The sequence below is a fragment of the Schistocerca cancellata genome, chromosome 9 (assembly GCF_023864275.1).
Source record: "Schistocerca cancellata isolate TAMUIC-IGC-003103 chromosome 9, iqSchCanc2.1, whole genome shotgun sequence".
Taxonomy (NCBI): Eukaryota; Metazoa; Arthropoda; class Insecta; order Orthoptera; family Acrididae; genus Schistocerca; species Schistocerca cancellata.
This window is the reverse complement of record NC_064634.1, coordinates 167728320-167748977: the sequence shown is the minus strand read 5'-3', so window position 1 is coordinate 167748977 and position 20658 is coordinate 167728320. Positions and strand designations below refer to the sequence as shown.

At 43.5% G+C, this 20658-nt stretch overlaps 1 protein-coding gene across 1 annotated transcript in view; it reads right to left on the bottom strand.

Annotated features, from left to right (window-relative positions):
* The window catches only part of LOC126101264 (cubilin-like), a 45092-nt gene extending 41587 nt beyond the window's left edge, over nt 1-3505 (bottom strand). The window contains exon 1 of the mRNA XM_049911951.1: nt 3409-3505. Coding sequence (XP_049767908.1) covers nt 3409-3437 — 29 coding nt within the window. The 5' untranslated portion in view covers nt 3438-3505. The remainder of the gene's footprint in view (nt 1-3408) is intronic.
* Nucleotides 3506-20658: the final 17153 nt, after the last annotated feature.

The following is a 20658-nucleotide window of genomic DNA, read 5'->3' as shown; positions in this document are numbered from 1 at the left end:
CGTCTTCCAAAAAATGTTATTTCAGAATTGGTGAAAATAAATATTTATTAACTCGCATAATAACTTAAAATTGACACCCGCTTCCATATCCGAAGTCACTAACGGATGGTTGGGCATAGGTGCTGGACCCTGCGGTAATCGGTGCGAACCCGCTTGGTGGAAGAAACTCATCGCCAGTGTTTAGCCTACGGTGGGAGCAGGGGTGGTGGTGCAGAGTTCCTAATCTCCAGACGGCGGCGTTGGCCTGGATTAAATTCCACACCTTCCCACAGTGTCTCACTAAGTGAGCGAATGTGGCTTAGTCGACGGTGATCCATTTGTCGGATGAACTCGTTTAAGATGGGCGTCCCCTGTGGCGCTGTCGAAGAGTAGTGGGCTATATGGTCGTACGGCCAACGTGTACCTTCTCTCATCATCATCCAACACAAACAAGACACACACTATACAGCATCAACGACAGTTACAGTCACCTGCCTTTTGGAAAAGCATAGACAGCCAGTGGGCTTTATTCACATACGTTGATCTGCCAGAACATTATGACCACCGATCTATTAACATCGATATAAACCGATATAAACTCGTCCAGGCAATAGCAGCGTTACCTGGCGAAGTATAACTGTTAGTCAGACACAAGCACGGTGCGTTTAGTAGCAGTTTGTGTGCTGTCCGTGTTTGGAATGGGGAAGGCGCGCGATCCTTCTGAGTTTGACTGAGGGCAGATTGCAATGGCCCAGAGACTCGGCATGAGTATTTCGGAAACTGCACGATTTTTAGGGTGTTCTAGGAGAGCTGTAGTGAGTGTCTACAACACGTGGTGAGTGGTACAGAGTCCCAAGTTTTCCACAGTCCATTTTTTTTCATAGTCAGATCTAGCCACTGTCACAAATGATGAGGACAACACAAACTCCCATTTACCAGACAGAGTTAACCCCCAAGCCGGCCGGGAATCGAACCCGGGACCCCTTGATCCAGAGGTAGCAACGCTAGCCACCAGACCACGAGCTGCGGACGCGAACTGTGGTGGATTAGCATAAGACTTCAATGATTGGCAGAGTGCAAGTGTGTCTGAGCACACACTGCACGAATACTCCCAACGATAGGCCACTGCAGCCGACGACCCATGCGTGTGCTAATGTTAACACCACGACAGTGGCAACTGCGACTGGAATTGGCACGTGACCATTGGCACTGGACGTTGGTGCAGTGTCAGAGCGTTGCATGGTCTGATGAATCCTAATACTTACTCATCATGATAATGGGAGGAAGCGAATCCGTCGCCTTCCAGAGGAACAGCTTCTTGACACCTGTACTGCGGAATGGAGACAAACTGGCTCCGTTATGCTCTGGGGAACATTCACGTGGGCATCCACTGCTCCAGTGGAGCTCGTACAAGGTACCATGACGGACAAGGAGTATCGTACGTTGGTTGCAGACCATGTACAGCCCTTCCTGGCAATCATGTTTCTCGACAGCATGGCATTTTTCAACATGATAATACGCCGTGTCATCAGGCTAGGAGTGTGATGGAGTGGTTCGAGGAACACATTGTTGAGTTCCAACTGGCCCTCCAACTCGCCAAATCCGAACCCGATCGAACACATATGGGATGTGATTGAACATGGCGTCAGAGCTCATCGCTCCCCTCCCCGAAATTTACGGGAATTAAGTGACTTATGTGTACAGATGTGGTGCCAACTCCCTCCAGAGATCTACCATGGCCTCATTCTTTCAATGCCACGACGCGTCGCCGTTGTTATCCGTGCCAGAGGTGGACATGCCGGCTATTAGGTAGGTAGTCATAATGCTCCGGCTGTTCAGCGTACTTATCGCGAGCCGCTTAATCAAGTGACGCACTGGCAGCTAAACTATAGTCTAAACTATAGTGCCCCTGACGTTAATGTTTATGAGGTAGCGCACCGATATAAATGGCACCCATTGCCCGACACATCACGCCAACAAATTATGCCTCAATACACGCGTTTTTGAGAGTTCATTCATTTTATGTTCATCTCATCTTCATATTGAAACTTCTCCTTTGAAAATTAAGAATGACAGTGCTGGACAAAGTCTTACTTTAGTTGATTTTCAAACAGCTGAGCAAAATTGAACGTGCTCAGACAGTTCTCTCTTTAGTTATTCTGATCATCACTAACTGACGCCGCGCGAGTTTATCCGTGCGGTCTAAGGCGCTGCAGTCATGGACTGTGCGGCTGGTCCCGGCGGAGGTTCGAGTCCTCCCTCGGGCATGGGTGTGTGTGTTTGTCCTTAGGATAATTTAGGTTAAGTAAGCTTAGGGACTGATGACCTTAGCAGTTAAGTCCCATAAGATCTCACACACTAAACTGACACAATATTTTAGCGCAACGCAATCTGACTTTCAATAATCCCTACAAAAGAATGACCCTGACGAACAATAATCTATACCTTATATGAATCACTTACCTCACAAAAATCTTCGTTACTCGAACTATTGCAATACAGTACTAAATAAAAGATTCTAACTACTGAAGGCACTAACTACTGATAGGCATAGTTAGCAAATGAAAGATTTTGATAGAGAACAAACACTGTATTCACCTTTATAATTTTCAAAAGTCATCATATATATATCTGTCAATTCATGACAACCATCTTTACAAATTTCCTTTTTCTGGCGGACACACGTCCAGATCGTCCGCTTATAGTAACCTCTCAAAACTCTTGCATCTCTCTCTCCACATCCACCACTGCTGGCTGCTCACCTCCAACTGCACAACACTACGCGCTGTTCACATCCAACTACCCAACACTACACTAGCGAATATTCCAACAATGTGTCCAACTACCCACAGACTGCACATAGCACAGTCCGCTATTTTCAAACACAGCACTACGCATTACCAAAGTAAAAACCTAAACAGCCTACTTACAATATGCAAAGGGTTGTCAGGCATCTTGAAACGACATAATGGAAAAATGAACGTCTATAAAAGCAACTGGTTGCAGCTAATTCATTATAAATTATCTTCCGTTTCAGCAGTTGCAGTATTCTAATACGTCTATAACGGACAAGAATTATTTACTCATGTTGACATGAGAAAGAACAAAACAACAAAATACGCCAATAAGGCAAGCAATCCCAGTCGACAAACAATTAGAAGTAACTATGCGAATTCTTTCCGCAGGCCAGATTGAAACCAGGCAGGGAACATTGTATGGGGAGGAAGAAAATCCTTTGCGATTAGGCAGCTTAATCTGCCTCTTGTGGTATCACAGAAAACTATGCTGTAAGGCTCAATCCTTCTTATAACTGATCTTTATCTTACCATTAACGCTGTGGAGGGAGTTAATTATGAAATTTTAGGGTACGCTGCTACCGATAGTGTCTGCTGTAAAATTTTGATTGTTGCATACACTTCTGGAACTCACCTGAAAGTCACTGATGTCGTTGTGTCCATGGCGGAGAGAGGGCGAAAAGTGAGACGCCGCTGAAAGTCCTAGTTCAGGACTTAACGTTCGAGTTTTGTTATCGTGTCAAGGACAAGAGCTGGCAATGTACTCCTCGCACTGCCTGGTTTATCGCAGTGAGGTACGTCACCCCACCAGCGTTTATCGTCTGGGTGTTATTGTTCTGCGTTATAAGTGCGCTACAACGCAGGTAGTAGTTGACCGTGTAAGGATAACACTAAAATGCTTTCTCACTGCTGTTAACAGCCTGATAATCATACATCCTGCGAGTAAGTGTGTGTTTTCCGCATGAACACGTTTCTACACCTACAGCCACACTCTGCAGACCACTGTAAAACCCGTGCCTGTGGGTACTTTCCATTTTACCTGTCATTAGGGCTTCTTCCCGTTCCATTCGTGCATGGAGTGCGAGAAGGATGATTGTTTAAACGCCTCTGTACGTGCTGTTACCACTCTAATCTTTCTTTGCCATCCCTATGAGAGCGATACATCGGGGGTTGCGGTATATTCCTAGATTCGTCACTTAGAGCTGCTTCTTGAAATTTTGTAAGTAGGCTTGCAAGGTATAGTTTGTATCTATCTTCAACCCATTTCAGTTTTTTAGAGTTTCCGTGACGCTCAACAACGGCCAGAGAAATCTATGACCATATGCGCTGCCTTTCTTTGTATACTTTCAGTATCCCCTGTTAGTCCTATTTGGTGCTGGTCCCTCACACTTGAGCAATATTCTAGGATGTGTCACACGTGTGTTTCGTAGGCAGCCTCGTTTGTAGACTCATTGCATTTCTCCAGTATTCTATCAATGTATCAAACTGTCACCTTCTTTACCTATGACTGAGCCTATGTGACCTTTGCATTCCATATCCATAAAAAGAGTTACATCCAGGTATTTGTATGAGTTGACCAATGCCTACAGTGACTCATTGATATTGTAGTCATAGGATGTTAGCCCGGCTAGCCGCGCGGTATAACGCGCTGCTTCCCGAGCGGGAAGGCGTGTCGGTCCCCGGCACGAATCCGCCCGGCGGATTAGTGTCGAGGTCCGGTGTGCCGGCCAGCCTGTAGATCAGGGGCGGGCAAACGTTGCACGCGGCTCGTGAGCGCACAGCGCTGCACGTGTGCTGCTCGCGTGCAATCGTCGAATGGGGCAGTGGCGACAGCCGGCAGGTTGCGGCAGTGTAGTACCAGGCTAAGCCGCGGACGTTGATGCGAAGCGACCACTACGTAGTGAACGTTGTATTTCGAGAACCGGAAAATGCAGAGTGAATCAAGGAAACGGAGACGTGGAGATTTGCTATCTTTTAAAAAGTAATGGGAGAATCATTTTTTCTTCGTGCAAAAACGTGAAAATTCGAAATGTTGAATATGTGGCAGTATTCTCGCTGGTCAGCGGAAGTTTAGTATTGAAGGCCATTATAAAAATTTCACAAGGACGAGTACAATTTATTGTCAGATTCTGAGTGGATGGGGAAATTGACTGAGCTTAAGAAGAGCGACCTGACGATATTAGATGCATCTGTCCTAGTTGCCGTTGTCACGAGAGATCTGCGACTTTCTCTCGTCATGTCTCTCATCTAACTGATTTAACATTTTATGGAGCACTGTTTTCAATTTTTCAGGACGATAACAATAATAGCCCAGCGGTACGCGCAAGCTATGAAATTGCGCTTAATATAGTGAGAGCTGGGAAAACCATTTGCTGAATTAATAAGCCTCGGTTAAGAGCAAACATAAGTGATGAAAATTCACGTAAGTGTTGGCGTTTGTCTGTATGCAGAAATTTTGTTCCGGATATTAAACGTATTGTAAACTCCACCTGTGATAATTAAATAAAACGTATCGTAGTTAATAGGTACTCTTTCAAACCATGATTTATTTCAAGCACTCCTGCTAACCTTATTCCATCATCTAATAAAGCAAGCTAGAAAAACAAAACGCATTACAGAGGAAGGAGAGGACAGAAGGTATGGTGGGGAGGGGAGGTAAGTGGGTGGCCAGCTTGCCCCTGTGTGCACGCAGAACACCTGTTAACTGCACGCGTGCAAGTGCACCGCACATGTGCAGGATTCCTGCCCGCCCCTGCTGTAGATGGTTTTGAAGGCGGTTTTCCATCTGCCTCGGCGAATGCGGGCTTGTTCCCCTGTGTTACACTGTGTCGACGACTGCTGCGCGAACACTGTCTCCACGTACGCGTACACCATAATTACTCTACCATGCAAAAAAATGGTCAAATGTGTGTGACATCTTATGGCACTCAACTGCTAAGGTAATCAGCCCCTAAGCTTACACACTACTTAACCTAAATTATCCTAAGGACAAGCACACACACCCATGCCCGAGGGAGGACTCGAACCTCCGCCGGGACCAGCCGCGTAGTCCATGACTGCAGCGCCTTATATTGCTCGGCTAATCCCGCGCGGCCTCTACCGTGCAAAGTTTTGGGGTTACACTCGTCTGGTACGAGACGTTCCCGAGGGGGTCCTCTGGGGACCGAACCGCACAATAACCCTGGGTTCGATGTGGGACGGCGGTGGGGCGGGTTGACTGCTGTGGCCTGTTCTGAACCACTGAGGGCTACAGTGGGACGAAGCCTCTCCGTCGTTCCTAGGTCCCCAGTTCAGTACACACACACACACACACACACACACACACACACACACACACACACACAAACACACACACACACACAAACACACACACACACACACAGGATATTATGTTTTTTGTTTTGTGGAGTGCATAGTTTTACGTTTCTGAACATTTAAAGCAAGTTTGTAATATATGCAACATTCTGAAAATTTGTCGTCCTACTGAACATTTCTACATTTAGTTTTCAGACAATTCTCCACTATACAAGAGGCGATCAAAACGTTTACGTTCGAATGCCGTACAGTTCAGAATTGGTATACCAATCAGGTAAAATCGCCGTTTGGTAAATTACCGTGTCCTGATACGTGAAGATGCCTGTAACTGTCTGCTGCACATCATCGTACAATAGGAGTCGTCGACCCTTCAGGGCCGTTTTTAAGGGACCAAAGGCGCAAAACCGCCTAGGTAGAGATCAGGACTATGGTGCGGGTGCTCGATTGTCGCCCACGCGAGTTGGCGTAACTTCTGCGTTACGACTTCATATCGCTGTAGGGACGTGCTCTATCATGAAACAGCGGCACCCCTTGTCGCACCATTCCACAAGGTTGGTTTTCAACAAACATGCCCATACACGTTCTTCATTCTCCGGTGGGTGATTACCGGTGTTTTCTTAATTCTCCGATGGATGTTTACCGGCCGGTGTTTGTCCTTCGGCAGCCAGGAAGAGAATAACACCACTTTGGTTCTGTTTGGACGCATTATTAATTTCTTATTTTAATTTTCACTCTCAAACTAATATGAAATACAATAGATAGGCATATTGGGTATTAAAAAGTTAAGAAAAAACTTATATTCTTAACTACTTTTTATTTTTATTTTCAAATACAAAAATGTGCTCACTCACAAAATATGATATATAAAAGATAGGCATATCAGTATTACAAAATCAATGGAAGAAATTACATATGCACTCTCGAGCCAATTCTTTAAAGTTAGGTTCATGTGAGGAGCAGCTTATGCGAATAGTCTCTTCAAGGTGGGCGGCCGTTAGTCTTGAGCGATACTTGTTCTTCAAAAAATTCATTTTTGAAACTGGAATTTCACAAATATATGTGGAGCCAATCATAGTAGCCAGGTATGTGGCTAATTTATTGGAATTTTCATATTTTCTGGGACATGTTTACTCCAAAATTCTATAAGGGATGCAGTTTTATACGTTTGCAAGGAAATGTTTTCGTGCAGATTTATTATTTTCCTCTGACTAAAGGCTTTGAAAGGCAGAACAACTTCGCAGCCACATCCGTCCATTTTGCTGCTGGAGAAATTTCATCAGGCGATTTTAAGAGTCACGACAGCTTCTCTGTCTCTGAAAAGTCTTGGAATCTTGCTGCAAATTACTTGTTAAAATCTGACATAAAAATGGAGAATGTTGAGGTGACTATTCCAGAATTATTTTTCTATTCAAAAATTGTTGGAAAATGAAAAAATCTTGACTTGCACTGTCTTTTTCAAAGAAATTCAGCTTGCGACGGGAAGAAGAAAAACTTTGTATCAGATCCCATATTAATTTCCCATTTCCTTGTAGCCCTGTATTGAGCTCACTTAAATGTTTCAGCATGTCTTTCAAGAAAGCCACAGCTAACGTACTGCTTTCGTTTTTTAGGAACTCCAAATGGCATCTTGCTTCTTGTGAATACATCATGTTTTCTTATAAAGACGTTACGTCTTCTTTTATTTGCCAAAATAAATCACTTGACATTTACTTAGCCAACGAACGTTGTTGTACCGCATTAAGTCACAATGCGCCAAATCACACTGAGAAAAAAACTCTTTGAATTGTCTGTGCTGAACAGAAAGAGATTTCATAAAATTAATCAACTTAATCAACCTGTTCATTACTTCTTTCAGCGTGACACAATGTTTTCCACAATGGACTGCCTGGTGAATTATGCATTGATAAGCCAGAAGCCCAGCATTCTTATTTTTGATATCCTTCACTAGTCTTGATCTTTGCCGATCATCGCTGGTTGAAGAGAGAACAGTTGAAAGAGACAACATGTTATCATAACTAATGTTTGATCTCGTTATGAAGTCATCAAAGGTCTTGAATAATTCTTCTCCGTGATTCTTACCTTTCAACGGCATTATTGATAGCAATTCTTCCCTAAATTCTTTGCTTTCAACATCTAAAAATTGTACGAAAATGGACATTTGTTCTTCATCAACAACGTCGTATGATTCAACTAGTGTAATGACGTAGCAAGGCGCCTTCTGCAGAAGTTCGAGCAAACTACTTTTATTGCCAGCAGCCAAACTTTCGGTTCTTCACGTATTAATTCTTGCCGACAATGGAATACTTTGAACTGCGGCAACAACGTCCTTTTTCTCTTCAAAAAGTGCCACAGCCCATTCCGACATACATATTTTCACTACCTCAGAGCCGGATAATGGCTTGTGGTGTTTATTAAGCGTCCAACACACACGCGTAACTGTTGTTGTTGTGGCCTTCAGTCCTGAGACTGGTTTGATGCAGCTCTCCATGCTACTCTATCCTGTGCAAGCTTCTTCATCTCCCAGTACCTACTGCAACCTACATCCTTCTGAATCTGCTTAGTGTATTCATCTCTTGGTCTCCCTCTACGATTTTTACCCTCCACGCTGCCCTCCAATACTACATTGGTGATCCCTTGATGCCTCAGAACATGTCCTACCAACCGATCCCTTCTTCTGGTCAAGTTGTGCCACAAACGTCTCTTCTCCCCAATCCTTTTCAATACTTCCTCATTAGTTATGTGATCTACCCATCTAATCTTCAGCATTCTTCTGTAGCACCACATTTCGAAAGCTTCTATTCTCTTCTTGTCCAAACTATTTACCGTCCATGTTTCACTTCCATACATGGCTACACTCCATACAAATACTTTCCGAAATGACTTCCTGACACTTAAATCTATACTCGATGTTAACAAATTTCTCTTCTTCAGAAACGCTTTCCTTGCCATTGCCAATCTACATTTTATATCCTCTCTGCTTCGACCATCATCAGTTATTTTGATCCCCAAATAGCAAAACTCCTTTACTACTTTAAGTGTCTCATTTCCTAATCTAATTCCCTCAGCATCACCCGACTTAATTCGACTACATTCCATTATCCTCGTTTTTCTTTTGTTGATGTTCATCTTATATCCTCCTTTCAAGATGCTATCCATTCCATTCAACTGCTCTTCCAAGTCCTTTGCTGTCTCTGACAGAATTACAATGTCATCGGCGAAACTCAAAGTTTTTATTTCTTCTCCCTGGATTTTAATACCTACTCCGAACTTTTCTTTTGTTTCCTTTACTGCTTGCTCAATATACAGATTGAATAACATCGGGGAGAGGTTACAACCCTGTCTTACTCCCTTCCCAACAACTGCTTCCCTTTCATGTCCCTCGACTCTTATAACTGCCATCTGGTTTCTGTACAAATTATAAATAGCCTTTCGCGTAACTACTGCAGATTTTTCTTGCTCGCTCATAGAGGGAACTAGGAAGACCGCTCTTTCTTTGTAATGCGTTTTTCTTAACGAGCTTGACTACACAGAGGAAAATTTTTATGGAACTGCTGATGAGCTGTTTCGTTGTGTCGCTTTAAATTGACACTTTTAACAGGAGCGGCAGTTCTGTTACAGACGAGGTAAACTGGAACAGCTTCAGGCCCTATAGGCAGCGTAAAACAATATCGTTCAGTATACTCAGTCAAAAACTTCCAAACCAAATTTCGAAAAACCTTTTTCTCTGTCGTGTTGCATGTTAAGGTCTGAAGCAGATTTGCTAGCGTAATTAAATATGGCACATGCAAAACAGTTGTTACACTTTCTTATTTAGTCGGCACAATCGCTGTTTCTCTTCAAAGCTGCAGTCTGATGTTTCTACTTATCCTTCACTGTACAGAAAGCCATTCTGTCCATATTAGCCGAAAGTTTTGAAAAACAAGACGAAACCTGACAGTCCAAGCACGTTTTAAAACCGGTTGCGTTTACATGGGAACGAAAGTCGATTGCGGAATTAGAAAACCGGCAAATTGAAGCGGATTTCCAGAATTAATTTTGAAGTGTTCACATGACCACCCAGAAGCAGGATTAATCGGTTTACGAAATCCAGTTTGGGAGCCCCACGTGAGCACGGTGAGTGTACGCTGCAGCTCCACAAAGGAGCCACACCGCAAAGGAGGCGCTTTCTTGTCAAAGATCGCCGCCGCCGACTGAAATCACCAGAGGTTTAATATAGTAGCTTGAATCTATCGTATGAGATAGATTGTCACATCTTTGGTACAAAGTCGATCACCATATCTTATCTAACTTTGAGCCTTCTTCTTTCCTGTTAAAATTATTGTGGTGCTAGCTAAGACATCGCATTATTATGCACGTATGTATAGAGAGGCTGTAGAGATTTTTAAACACCACAATAATTTTAACAGGAAATAAGAAGGCTTAAAGTTATCTAACATCTGGCGATCGATGTTTGTATCAAAGATGTGACAATCGATTACCTTCGATCGGGAGTAATGACGCCAGCCAGAGATAGTTTTACTGTTGACAACACGCGACGAGTGGTGGCGCCCTCTACACGCTCTATATAAACAGGACCTCCACGGCCTAGCAGCCAGTCGTAGACTCACCTCAGATGATGTTGCCCGCAGCTGGCAACGAAACGTCAGGGAGAAGTATTTCTACTATTGGACCACGGCCTCTTAGCCCGGAAGTTTTAATTACTGAAGACGCCGGCCGTGAAAACCTACATGCTATGATAACACATGGTTTGACTATTCCAAATTATCCATCCAGACCAGCTATCTTGCTGGATTATAGACTACACCCTGCAAGCAACAGCATCGGAAATTAATTTATCTACAAATACCGTGTGTGACTATTTCGGGTTTTGCAGAGAAGTGTGTTATGTAATAGTGACGAACGACAGTGTGCCGATTGGTGGACCAAGTAAAGTTGTTGAAGTGGACGAATGGCATATAGCAAGAAGGAAGAACCAGAGAGAACAACCCTCAAAGAATGAAGTCAAACATATTTGGGGATTCGGTGGTATAGAACGCGAGTCCCGGAAGTGTTTCGTTGCGAGAGTGTTGTCCAGAGACAAGGTAACTTTAGTCTGTTTGATGAAGCACTTTATACTGCCCGTTAGTAAAGTCATTACAGACGGCTATCAGTCCTACAAGACACTGAAAGCAAAGGATGCGAGCACGGATTCGTCAACCACGTTGTAGAGTTCGTGTCTTCGGATGACCCCAGTGTGCGTGCACACGCAGAACATCGAGCAGCTATGAAGTCTTCCATTAAAAGAGAAGGGCGTCCAGGAGAAAGAGACGAATTCTACTTGTTTCAGTACCTCTCTTTCCATAACTTGTGTTTGCAGGGGAAAGTTAACGCATGTGACACTACCCATAGTTTTGAGTGAGATTGGCAGAGTTTACTCAGGTTACGGCAAAAAGGGAATGCTTCCCGTAGCATACACATCATATGGACTTTCTCATGACGACAACAAAGACGACGAGTAAGTTAAGTCGTTTCCTTTTTAATTGGTTCATATGGCTCTGAGCACTACGGGACTCAACATCTTAGGTCATAAGTCCCCTAGAACTTAGAACTACTTAAACCTAAGTAACCTAAGGACATCACACACAGCCATGGCCGAAGCAGGATTCGAACCTGCGACCGTAGCAGTTCCGCGGTTCCGGACTGCAGCGCCAGAACCGCTAGACCACCGCGGCCGGCCCTTTTTAATTACAAGTATTTTAGTCACGCTCTGCTTCTGTCGTTTGTGTAGTGACCACTATAAAAATGCTCATAACGCCCGCCACCACAGTCGCATGATTGATTTACAATCTCACTTTCGATGTAGGCCTAAATCGTTTGAAGCCCGCGGCTTCGATTGGCAAACATTATCGGAAGCCGGCCGGGGTGGCCGAGCGGTTCTGGGCGCTACAGTCTGGAACCGCGCGACCGCTACGGTCACAGGTTCGAATCCTGCCTCGGGCATGGATGTGTGTGATGTCCTTAGGTTAGTTAGGTTTAAGTAGTTCTAAGTTCTAGCGGACTGATGACCTTAGAAGTTAAGTCCCATAGTGCTCGGAGCCATTTTGAACCATTATCTGAAATTACCCATCATTCCTACTCCCCCTAGATTCCCGCATTTAGTATTTTTTTCTGGTGATTGGTACTAGTGTTGGTGGTAGTTTATCTTTCGAACCTAGTGAATCCTGATAGTCAGATGCGTTGTAATTAATGTCCAGATAGCAAACACTGTCTCCATTATACTTGTGTCCATCCTTTGGTACATAGTGATATCGTAGCGAGCGGTAGTGTAATTTATAGCGCGAGAAGCTTAATATAAAATCTTACGTGACGTCGTTGTGTTAATGCAGACGATTGTTTCAACTCACACAGATTACGTCGTTGAATGTAGGCAAGATCGTGTCAGGACAACTAATTGTTGTATTACGAGAGTAAGTTACATTGGTCGACGTCACATTTTACCTACGCATTGCAGTATAAAATTGGCGTTAGTGGTATCTAAAAAGGATGGCGCTGTATAGGCGCTAAGTGCGGAAGAAATGAATATCTCTCATTGCTTTGTGTACTGCGTACTGTAGAGGAACAGCTTGGAGACGATGACGGAATTTCTCTGACAAATCTCTTTGTTGAAGCAGCATCTGTGAGGCAATGTTTTGTTACCAATAACATTCCTGAAATGAACCGCCCTGCCCGGAATCCCGACCTGAACCCAATGGAAAACTTATGGGATGAGCTATAATCCCCACATCGCTACCTTCTGTGGCTGCTGCTCTTGAGTAAGAATGGTCTACCATTCCTCCAGAGGCATTCAGACACCTCAATGAAAGTGCCCGAGCAGAGCTTAAGCCGTCATAAAGACGAAGAGTGGGCACGCCCCATATTAATGTACACTGACAGGGGTCCGGATACTTTTGATTAGATGGTGTAGATTGTTCGTCGCCAACGTTGTTGTCTAAAGAAAGTGTTTCGTTGGATAATCGTAACGGAAATGCAAGTCAACCTGGACTGAATTTCCACTTTCTGTAATCTCTTTAGATATGGACGAAGCCAAGATAATGCCCATAACAAACAGCAAGAATTCAGTAGTATCCGATTACATCAGTGATAGAGTCTACAACGTGTCACGTTGTACAAGTTTTAGCGATTACACTAAGATACGATTTATAATGAAAATAACAATAGAGAAGATAAATGGAAGATTTTAGATTTGTTTGAGGGACAGTGCATTCGTAATTTTTCAGAACATTTCTCTTGGAGAAAAGGAAGTTTTTTTATTACTTAAAAGTGAACATGCTCAAATGAACGGTTAGCGTTCGTGGAGTCGTAGCGCCTGCTCCGTTCATCGACACAGTCTACCATCATGGTGTGAGGTCTAAAACAGACCGAAACCGGTAACCTCATTAAAAAGTTGCTTGGGTTATCACTGTTCATGTTCATTTTTGTCAGTGCATCTGTTGAGGTAACGTCGAACTAGTGTCCCCAATTACAGAGTATTGCTCCAGCCCTTATGAAGTACACATGGCAGTAGATATTGAACAATTTCAAAGACGCGCTGATAGCGTCAAAGCATATAGGTACAACCCATACTATAGTGTTGTAGAGCTGCTTGCAGAACTTGTCCTGAATTATTTGCAACAAAGACGACGTTGTTTCCGAAGAAATTTGTTGCATAAATTTAGACAACTGGAATTTGAGGAGGACTGTGTTACAGTTCTGTAGACTCCATCGTGTATCTAGCTTAGGTATCACGATAACAAAAGCAGATTAAATAAGGCGCACGTGTAGGAATACAGCCATTTTACCTCGTGAGATACCTGAACGAAATAGGTCAGAAAATCGTTAATATTGAACGAAGTACTCTCTGCCGTGCACTATATTGTGACTTGCCCTCTTGATGTGCTGTTTTCACAGAAATACAGTGTTGCCAAGAGCGCACAAATGTAGCACATATACCGTACCTCCAAAAAATTCCGAGACTGATTTTATTCCTGTCCGATGCGTGATGTCAGCGCAGGAACTACGGTGGCAGCTTGAACTAACAACAGTAAACAAGATGTGTGAGCAGGCAGTGGTAAATAGTGGCTATGCAGCGGTAGTGGTAACGATGTTGTATCAGAAGCTACAACAGAGCAACGTCTCTAAATCAAGTGTACAAGGCATTCTCCACAACATTTTGAAGAAGAGACAAATGTGTACAATGCTTGTCCACACATCTAGACGTCCGCACAAAAGCACGACCCGTGGACACTTGCCGCGACTTAATTGAAATGCAAAGCGCGGCCAATTATTTTTTGAAAAAATCGTCATGGGTGACGAGATTTAGTGTTATCAATATGTACCTACCACAAAACGACAAAGTACTGAAACTCTCGTGAAGGGTTAACGCTTTGACTACACAACCGACATTGAAGACATTGTGATGAGCAAGTTGAATGCCGTCTCAAATAAAAGGAATTTTCTAGTTTCACATTATTATATAAACATTTTGTGCGTGGTATGTGGTACTCAAGGGGGGGGGGAGACTATTTAGAGCAGCTGATGTATTAAAACCACGATCTTAACGTTCTTCAATTTTTTTTGTTACTCCAGTCTCGAAACTTTTTGGACTGGCACACAGATTTTAACTATCAGTCAGATGTGTATTTATTTCAGCAAGTCACATTTTTCAAACGGCTTCTAGTACAAGTAATACACGAGTAACCACAGTTGGGAAACTGTAAATACCGCCAGCTGCCTGTTCCATGGGTCTGCACTAACTTAGGCGTTCAGGAATGCCTTGTCGTGGGCATTGCTTACGTGAACAGAGCTCACGTTAACATGGCCATTAGCCTTATCGTTCAGAAACGATGTCAAGGGAAGTGAGTTTTACTGCACAGCAACGTTCGAAGGTTGCCACTCGCATGCAGAACCAGTGTTAGAGGCGGAAAAGACTACTATTCCGTAAATTACCCGTGGCCTTAGCTGTCGAAACGAAAAATCGTATGACACCTGCCACTGATTTCAAAGAAACCTCACTCCATTTGTACGAACGCCTGCAAAATAAAGAATAAAGGAACATTCAGTGCTACGATCATTAAAGTTCAAATTTGTGAATAGCTGACATAATTCAAAAAGTTAATAGTGAATAGAATGCGAGACTACTGAATACTGAACAATGTTTGAAATTGAAGTCTTCCTGGCAAATAAAGCGCAACTCCGCATTGCTGACGGAGAGACATCGTCAAAAACGAAAGTAACCTCTAGTGCTCCTCGAAGAAATTTCACGGGATCCATACTGTACACGAAAAAAAAAAAAAATAATAGATAAAGAGGAAAGCTGTGTGACGCTGTTTGTGGATGATGGGTAGTCGCATATCCATAATAGTGATGCAAAATGCAGAAACACCCGCAAAAGCATGGTTTCTTGGTACTTGATATTCAACATAAAAAAATGTAGGGAGTTGCAAAAGGATGTATAGAAATATTCATGATTTGTTGAACAGAGTGATAGTGATCAGTACCGGAAACAGTTACAATCGTTAAATATCTGGGAATATGCGTACGGAGTGAGTGAAAGTGGAACAACCATATAAAACTAGAAACTGAAATACAGACGACAGACTAAGATTCACTGGATGAATTCTAAGGAAATTTGATTCACTCGCGAAAGAGTGAGGTTGTAAAGCCCTCGTCTGACTGACTTTTGAGTACCACTTAGCAGTCTGAGACCATGACGAGGTAGGATTAATGGGACAGATTGAAAAAACTCAAAGAACAAAATCGGGCCTCGTCATGGGTTCGTTTAGCCGGCGCGAGAGCATTACGGAGATGTTCACCAATACCAGCGTCCAACACTATAAGAGAGGCGTTGAACATCACGAGTTAAAAGTTTCGAGAACACACGTTCCAGGTAGGGCAAAATAACATATTAATTCTTCCCACACGTTTCGATATATCTATATATCATGACGATAACACCAGAGAAATTCGAGCTCATAAGGACGCAGTAAAGGAAACAAAAGAAAAAGTCGGAGTTGGAATTAAAATCCATGGAGAAGAAATAGAAACTTTGAGGTTCGCCGATGACGTAATTCTGTCGGAGACAGCAAAGGACCTGGAAGAGCAGTAGAACGGAATGGACAGTGTCTTGAAAAAAGGAGGGTATAAGATGAACATCAACAAAACCAAAACGAGGATAATGGAATGTAGTCGAATTAAGTCGGGTGATGCCGAGGGAATTAGATTAGGAAATGAGACACTTAAAGTAGTAAAGGAGTTTTGCTATTTGGGGAGCAAAATGACTGATGATGGTCGAAGTAGAGAGGAAGTAAAATGTAGACTGGCAATGGCAAGGAATGCGTTTCTGAAGAAGAGAAATTTGTTAACATCGAGTTTAGATTTAAGTGACAGGAAATCGTTTCTGAAAGTATTTGTATGTAGTGCAGCCATGTACGGAAGTGAAACATGGGCGATAGATAGTTTGGACGAGAAGAGAATAGAAGCTTTCGAAATGTGGTGCTATAGAAGAATGCTGAAGAGTAGATGGGTAGATCACATAACTTATGAGGAGGTATTGAAGAGAATTGGGGAGAAGAGGAGTTAGTGGCACAACTTGACTAGAAGACGGGATCGGTTGGTAGGACATGTTCTGAGGCATCAATCGATCACCAATTTAGTATTGGAGGGCAGCGTGGAGGGTAAAAATCATAGAGGGAGACCAAGAGATGAATACACTAAGCAGATTCAGAAGGATGTAGGCTGCAATAGGTACTGGGAGATGTAGAAGCTTGTGCAAGATAGAGTAGCATGGAGAGCTGCATCAAACCAGTCTCTGGAATGAAGACCACAACAACAACAGCCGGCCGCTGTGGCCGAGCGGTTCTAGGAGCGTCAGTCTGGAACCGCGTGACCGCTACGGTCGCAGGTTCGAATCCTGCCTCGGGCATGGATGTGTGTGTTGTCCTTAGGTTAGTTAGGTTTGAGTAGTTCTAAGTTCTAGGGGACTGATGACCTCAGATGTTAAGTTCCATAGTGCTCAGAGCCATTTGAACCATTTGAACAACAACAACAACAACAACAACAAAGGACGCTTACCGATAAGGCTTCTTCCCGTACACCATTTGCGAATGTAACAGGAAAGCTAGGGATATGGTAACGGTGCACGACGTACGCTCAGCCGCACGCCGTGCATCTACATCTGCATCTACATACGTACTCCGCAAGCCGCGGTACTGAGCGTGGCAGAAGGTATCCGGCATCACTACTAGTCATCTGCTTTTCTGTTCCACTCGCAAACAGAGCAATGGGAAAACGATTATCTATTTGCCTCCGTACAAGCGCTTATTTCTTTTATCTTACCTTAACGGTCCTTACGCGAAATGTTCATTGGCAGCAGTAGAATCGTTTTGCAGTCAACTTCAAATGCCGGGTCTCTATATTTTCTCAACAGTATTCCTAAAACAAGAATTTCGCCTTCCCTCCATGGATTCCCATCTGAGTTTCCGAAGCATCTCCGTAGTGCTTGCGTGTTGATCGAACCTACCGGTAACAACTCTAGAAGCCTGCCCCTGAATTGCTTCGACGTCTTCCTTTAATCCGATCTGGTGAGAATCACTAACACTCGAGCAGTGCTCAAGAGTAGGTAGCACCGGTGTCCTGTATGCTGTATCCTTTACAGATGAACCACATTTTCCTAAAATTCTCTCAGTAATCCGAAGTCCACTATTTACCTAGCCTACTAAAATCTTCATGTGCTCGTTCCATTTCGTATCGTTTTGTAAAGTTACGTCTAAGATATTCAATCGACGTGCTGTATCAAGCAACACACTACTAATGCTGTATTGAGCATTACGAGTTTGTCTTCCCTATTCATCTGCATTAATTTACATTTTTCTACATTTAGTGCTGACTGGCTTTCATCATAATCACTAGAAATTTTGCCTAGGGCTTAAGTCATATAATCAGTAAACAGCCACAGATTGCTTCTACCGCTGGCGGCTAGATCATTTACATACGTAGAAAATAACAACGGTCCTATCGCTCTTCCCTGGGGCAGTGCTGACGATACCTTTGTTTCTGACGATGACAGCATTCTCGGTTCTGTTACCTAAGGTATCTTCGAGCGACTCACGTATCTGGAAACCTATTCCGTATGCTCGTGCTTTCGTAAATAGTCTGCCGTGGAACACCATGTCAAATACTTTTCGGAAATCTAGGAATATGGAATCTGCCTGTTGCTCTTCATCAATAGTTCGCAGGATATCATGGCGTAGAGTACTGTTTGTAAAACAGAACTGGGATTCCCCACGGACGTGGCGATTCGCTTGTTTTCAACTCTTTCAGTTGTTTCTCTACAGCAGGGATGCCCATTACTATGTCCTCCATAAGGGAGTCTGTTCGTTGGTCAAACGACGGTATATTTGTGCGGTTCTCCTGCGTGAACTTCGGCTTTCCTTTTGCTGTCTTCTACTGCCACACCGTACTGATTAACGAGTGACTAAATAGAAGCCTGAGACCCGTTTGAAGAATCTGCGTAGAACCAGAATTTTCTCGGATTCTCGGCAAGATCTTTTGCTAAGATATAACGATGGTAGTTGTTGTATGCTTCGTGCATCGATCTTTTTACAGAGGCACGAATATTTGCTAACTTTTGCCTGTCGTCATTTGCACGTTCTCTTTTGGACTGAGAGTGTAAAAGGCTTTGCATCATCAGCATTTTCCGAATTTCGTTGCTAAATCACGGTAGGCGTTTTCCGTTCTTAATCCACATACTCGGCACGTACTTCTTCCGTAAGGTGACTAGTAGACTGAAGATAAAGGTGCAACTGTAAAAGATTAGACAAAATTCGATATTAAGCTGAAACAGAAGTCTTTGGATTTGAAGGACCAGTTTGGTTTAGAACGGTTAGTGGAAGAAACAGGTGTGGACTCGTAGCAGAACATCTTGAAGTAACTGATAACTGAGGAGAGAGACTATGGAAAAAAATCAGGAAGTTGTCCGGGAATTTAGAACCTGCTCTTTCCGATATACAAGCGGTATTCATAAACCTCTAATTATCACATCGTAAAAACAACGTTACACAATAATATATTTTTTCTGTTTGCGAGTACGTCTTCTGTCCTGAAATACGGGGTGACCCATAAGTTCGTAAACATTTGAAAATTGAACACTTCACTGAATAATGTAAGTAGAGAGGTAAACATTAACACACTTGCTTGAAATGACTCGGGGTTTTATTAAAACAGAAGAGAATGTTCGAAATCACCAACGGATGCCGGTTCATACGAAGCAAAAGCAATAATTAGCATAACAACTGAGCTTTAGCAAATACGACGTTCTTTTTAACAAACACTCAACATGTCGACCATCATTCAGCAACAACACCTGTAGTCGAGGGACAATGTTACGAATAGCACTGTACAGTATCTCAGCACGTATGGTGAGAAATTGCCGTCGGTTGTTGTCTTTTAGCATGACTAACAAAGACGGAGGATCGCAGTAGATTTGAGACTTCAGGTAACTTCACAACCGATAATCACACGGATGGAGCTCTGGGGACGTGGAGAGCCAAGCGTGACGCACGTGGCGGCACAGCACGCGATCCTCATTAAATGATGCACGCAAGAGATCTTTCACAAGTGTAGCGGTGTGGGCTGGAGCACAATCCTCCATAAAAGTCGTACCTTCCAGCAGGTGTTTTCAGCCGGGCTAGGGGTGATCTGGGTCCTCCTCTAAAAAATGGCTCTAAGCAACATCTGGGGTCATCAGTCCCCTAGACTTAGAACTACTGAAACCTAACTAACCTAAGGACGTCACACACATCCCTGCCCGAGGCAGGATTCGAACCTGCGACCGTAGCAGCAGCGCGGTTCCGGACTAAGCGCCTAGAACCGCTCGGCCATTCTCCTCTAACTTCCGCTCATTTTGTACACGACTCTTATGCGGCGTCACTGACGTGTTGCTGTCTAGCACGATCTGTTGTCTAGTAGTTGCACTCGTTTTTGGTTTCAATAAGACTCCATGTCATTCCAGGAATGTATGTTAATTTTTACCTCTTTACTTACATTATTCGCGAATTAATGCATTTTCAAATGTTAGCAGACTTTTGGGTCACCCTGTACATTGAAATTTCCTCACCACAGTACCGAAGCACGCTGCCAGATGGTCCAAAACAAAATGAGGCCATCCATTGACAAAGTGGAGTATCTAGCAGTAGTTTGTCTTCTGCGTTTGAAGCGGAACAAAGCTACAACCAGCCTCGCTGATTCGGTAGAAGTGTACCATGACAACGTGCCATCAAATAACACTGTTGTCACGTGGCGCAAACGCATCCAGTCCACTCAAACGAGTCTGAACCACGAAGAACGACGTGACAGACCATATTTCTTTGTGGTGCCGGGAATCGCAAGAGGAGGACCTGGTGTTCGAACCCTGGCGTGTCACAATCGAGGCGATACTGAAAACCGTGAAAAATAAGTCATGGATTAGGTTTCAACATCGTACACAATATTTTGAACATGAGATATGTCACAGCCTCTGGGTTCCGCGTCTTCTCACACTCATTCAAAAATCCGA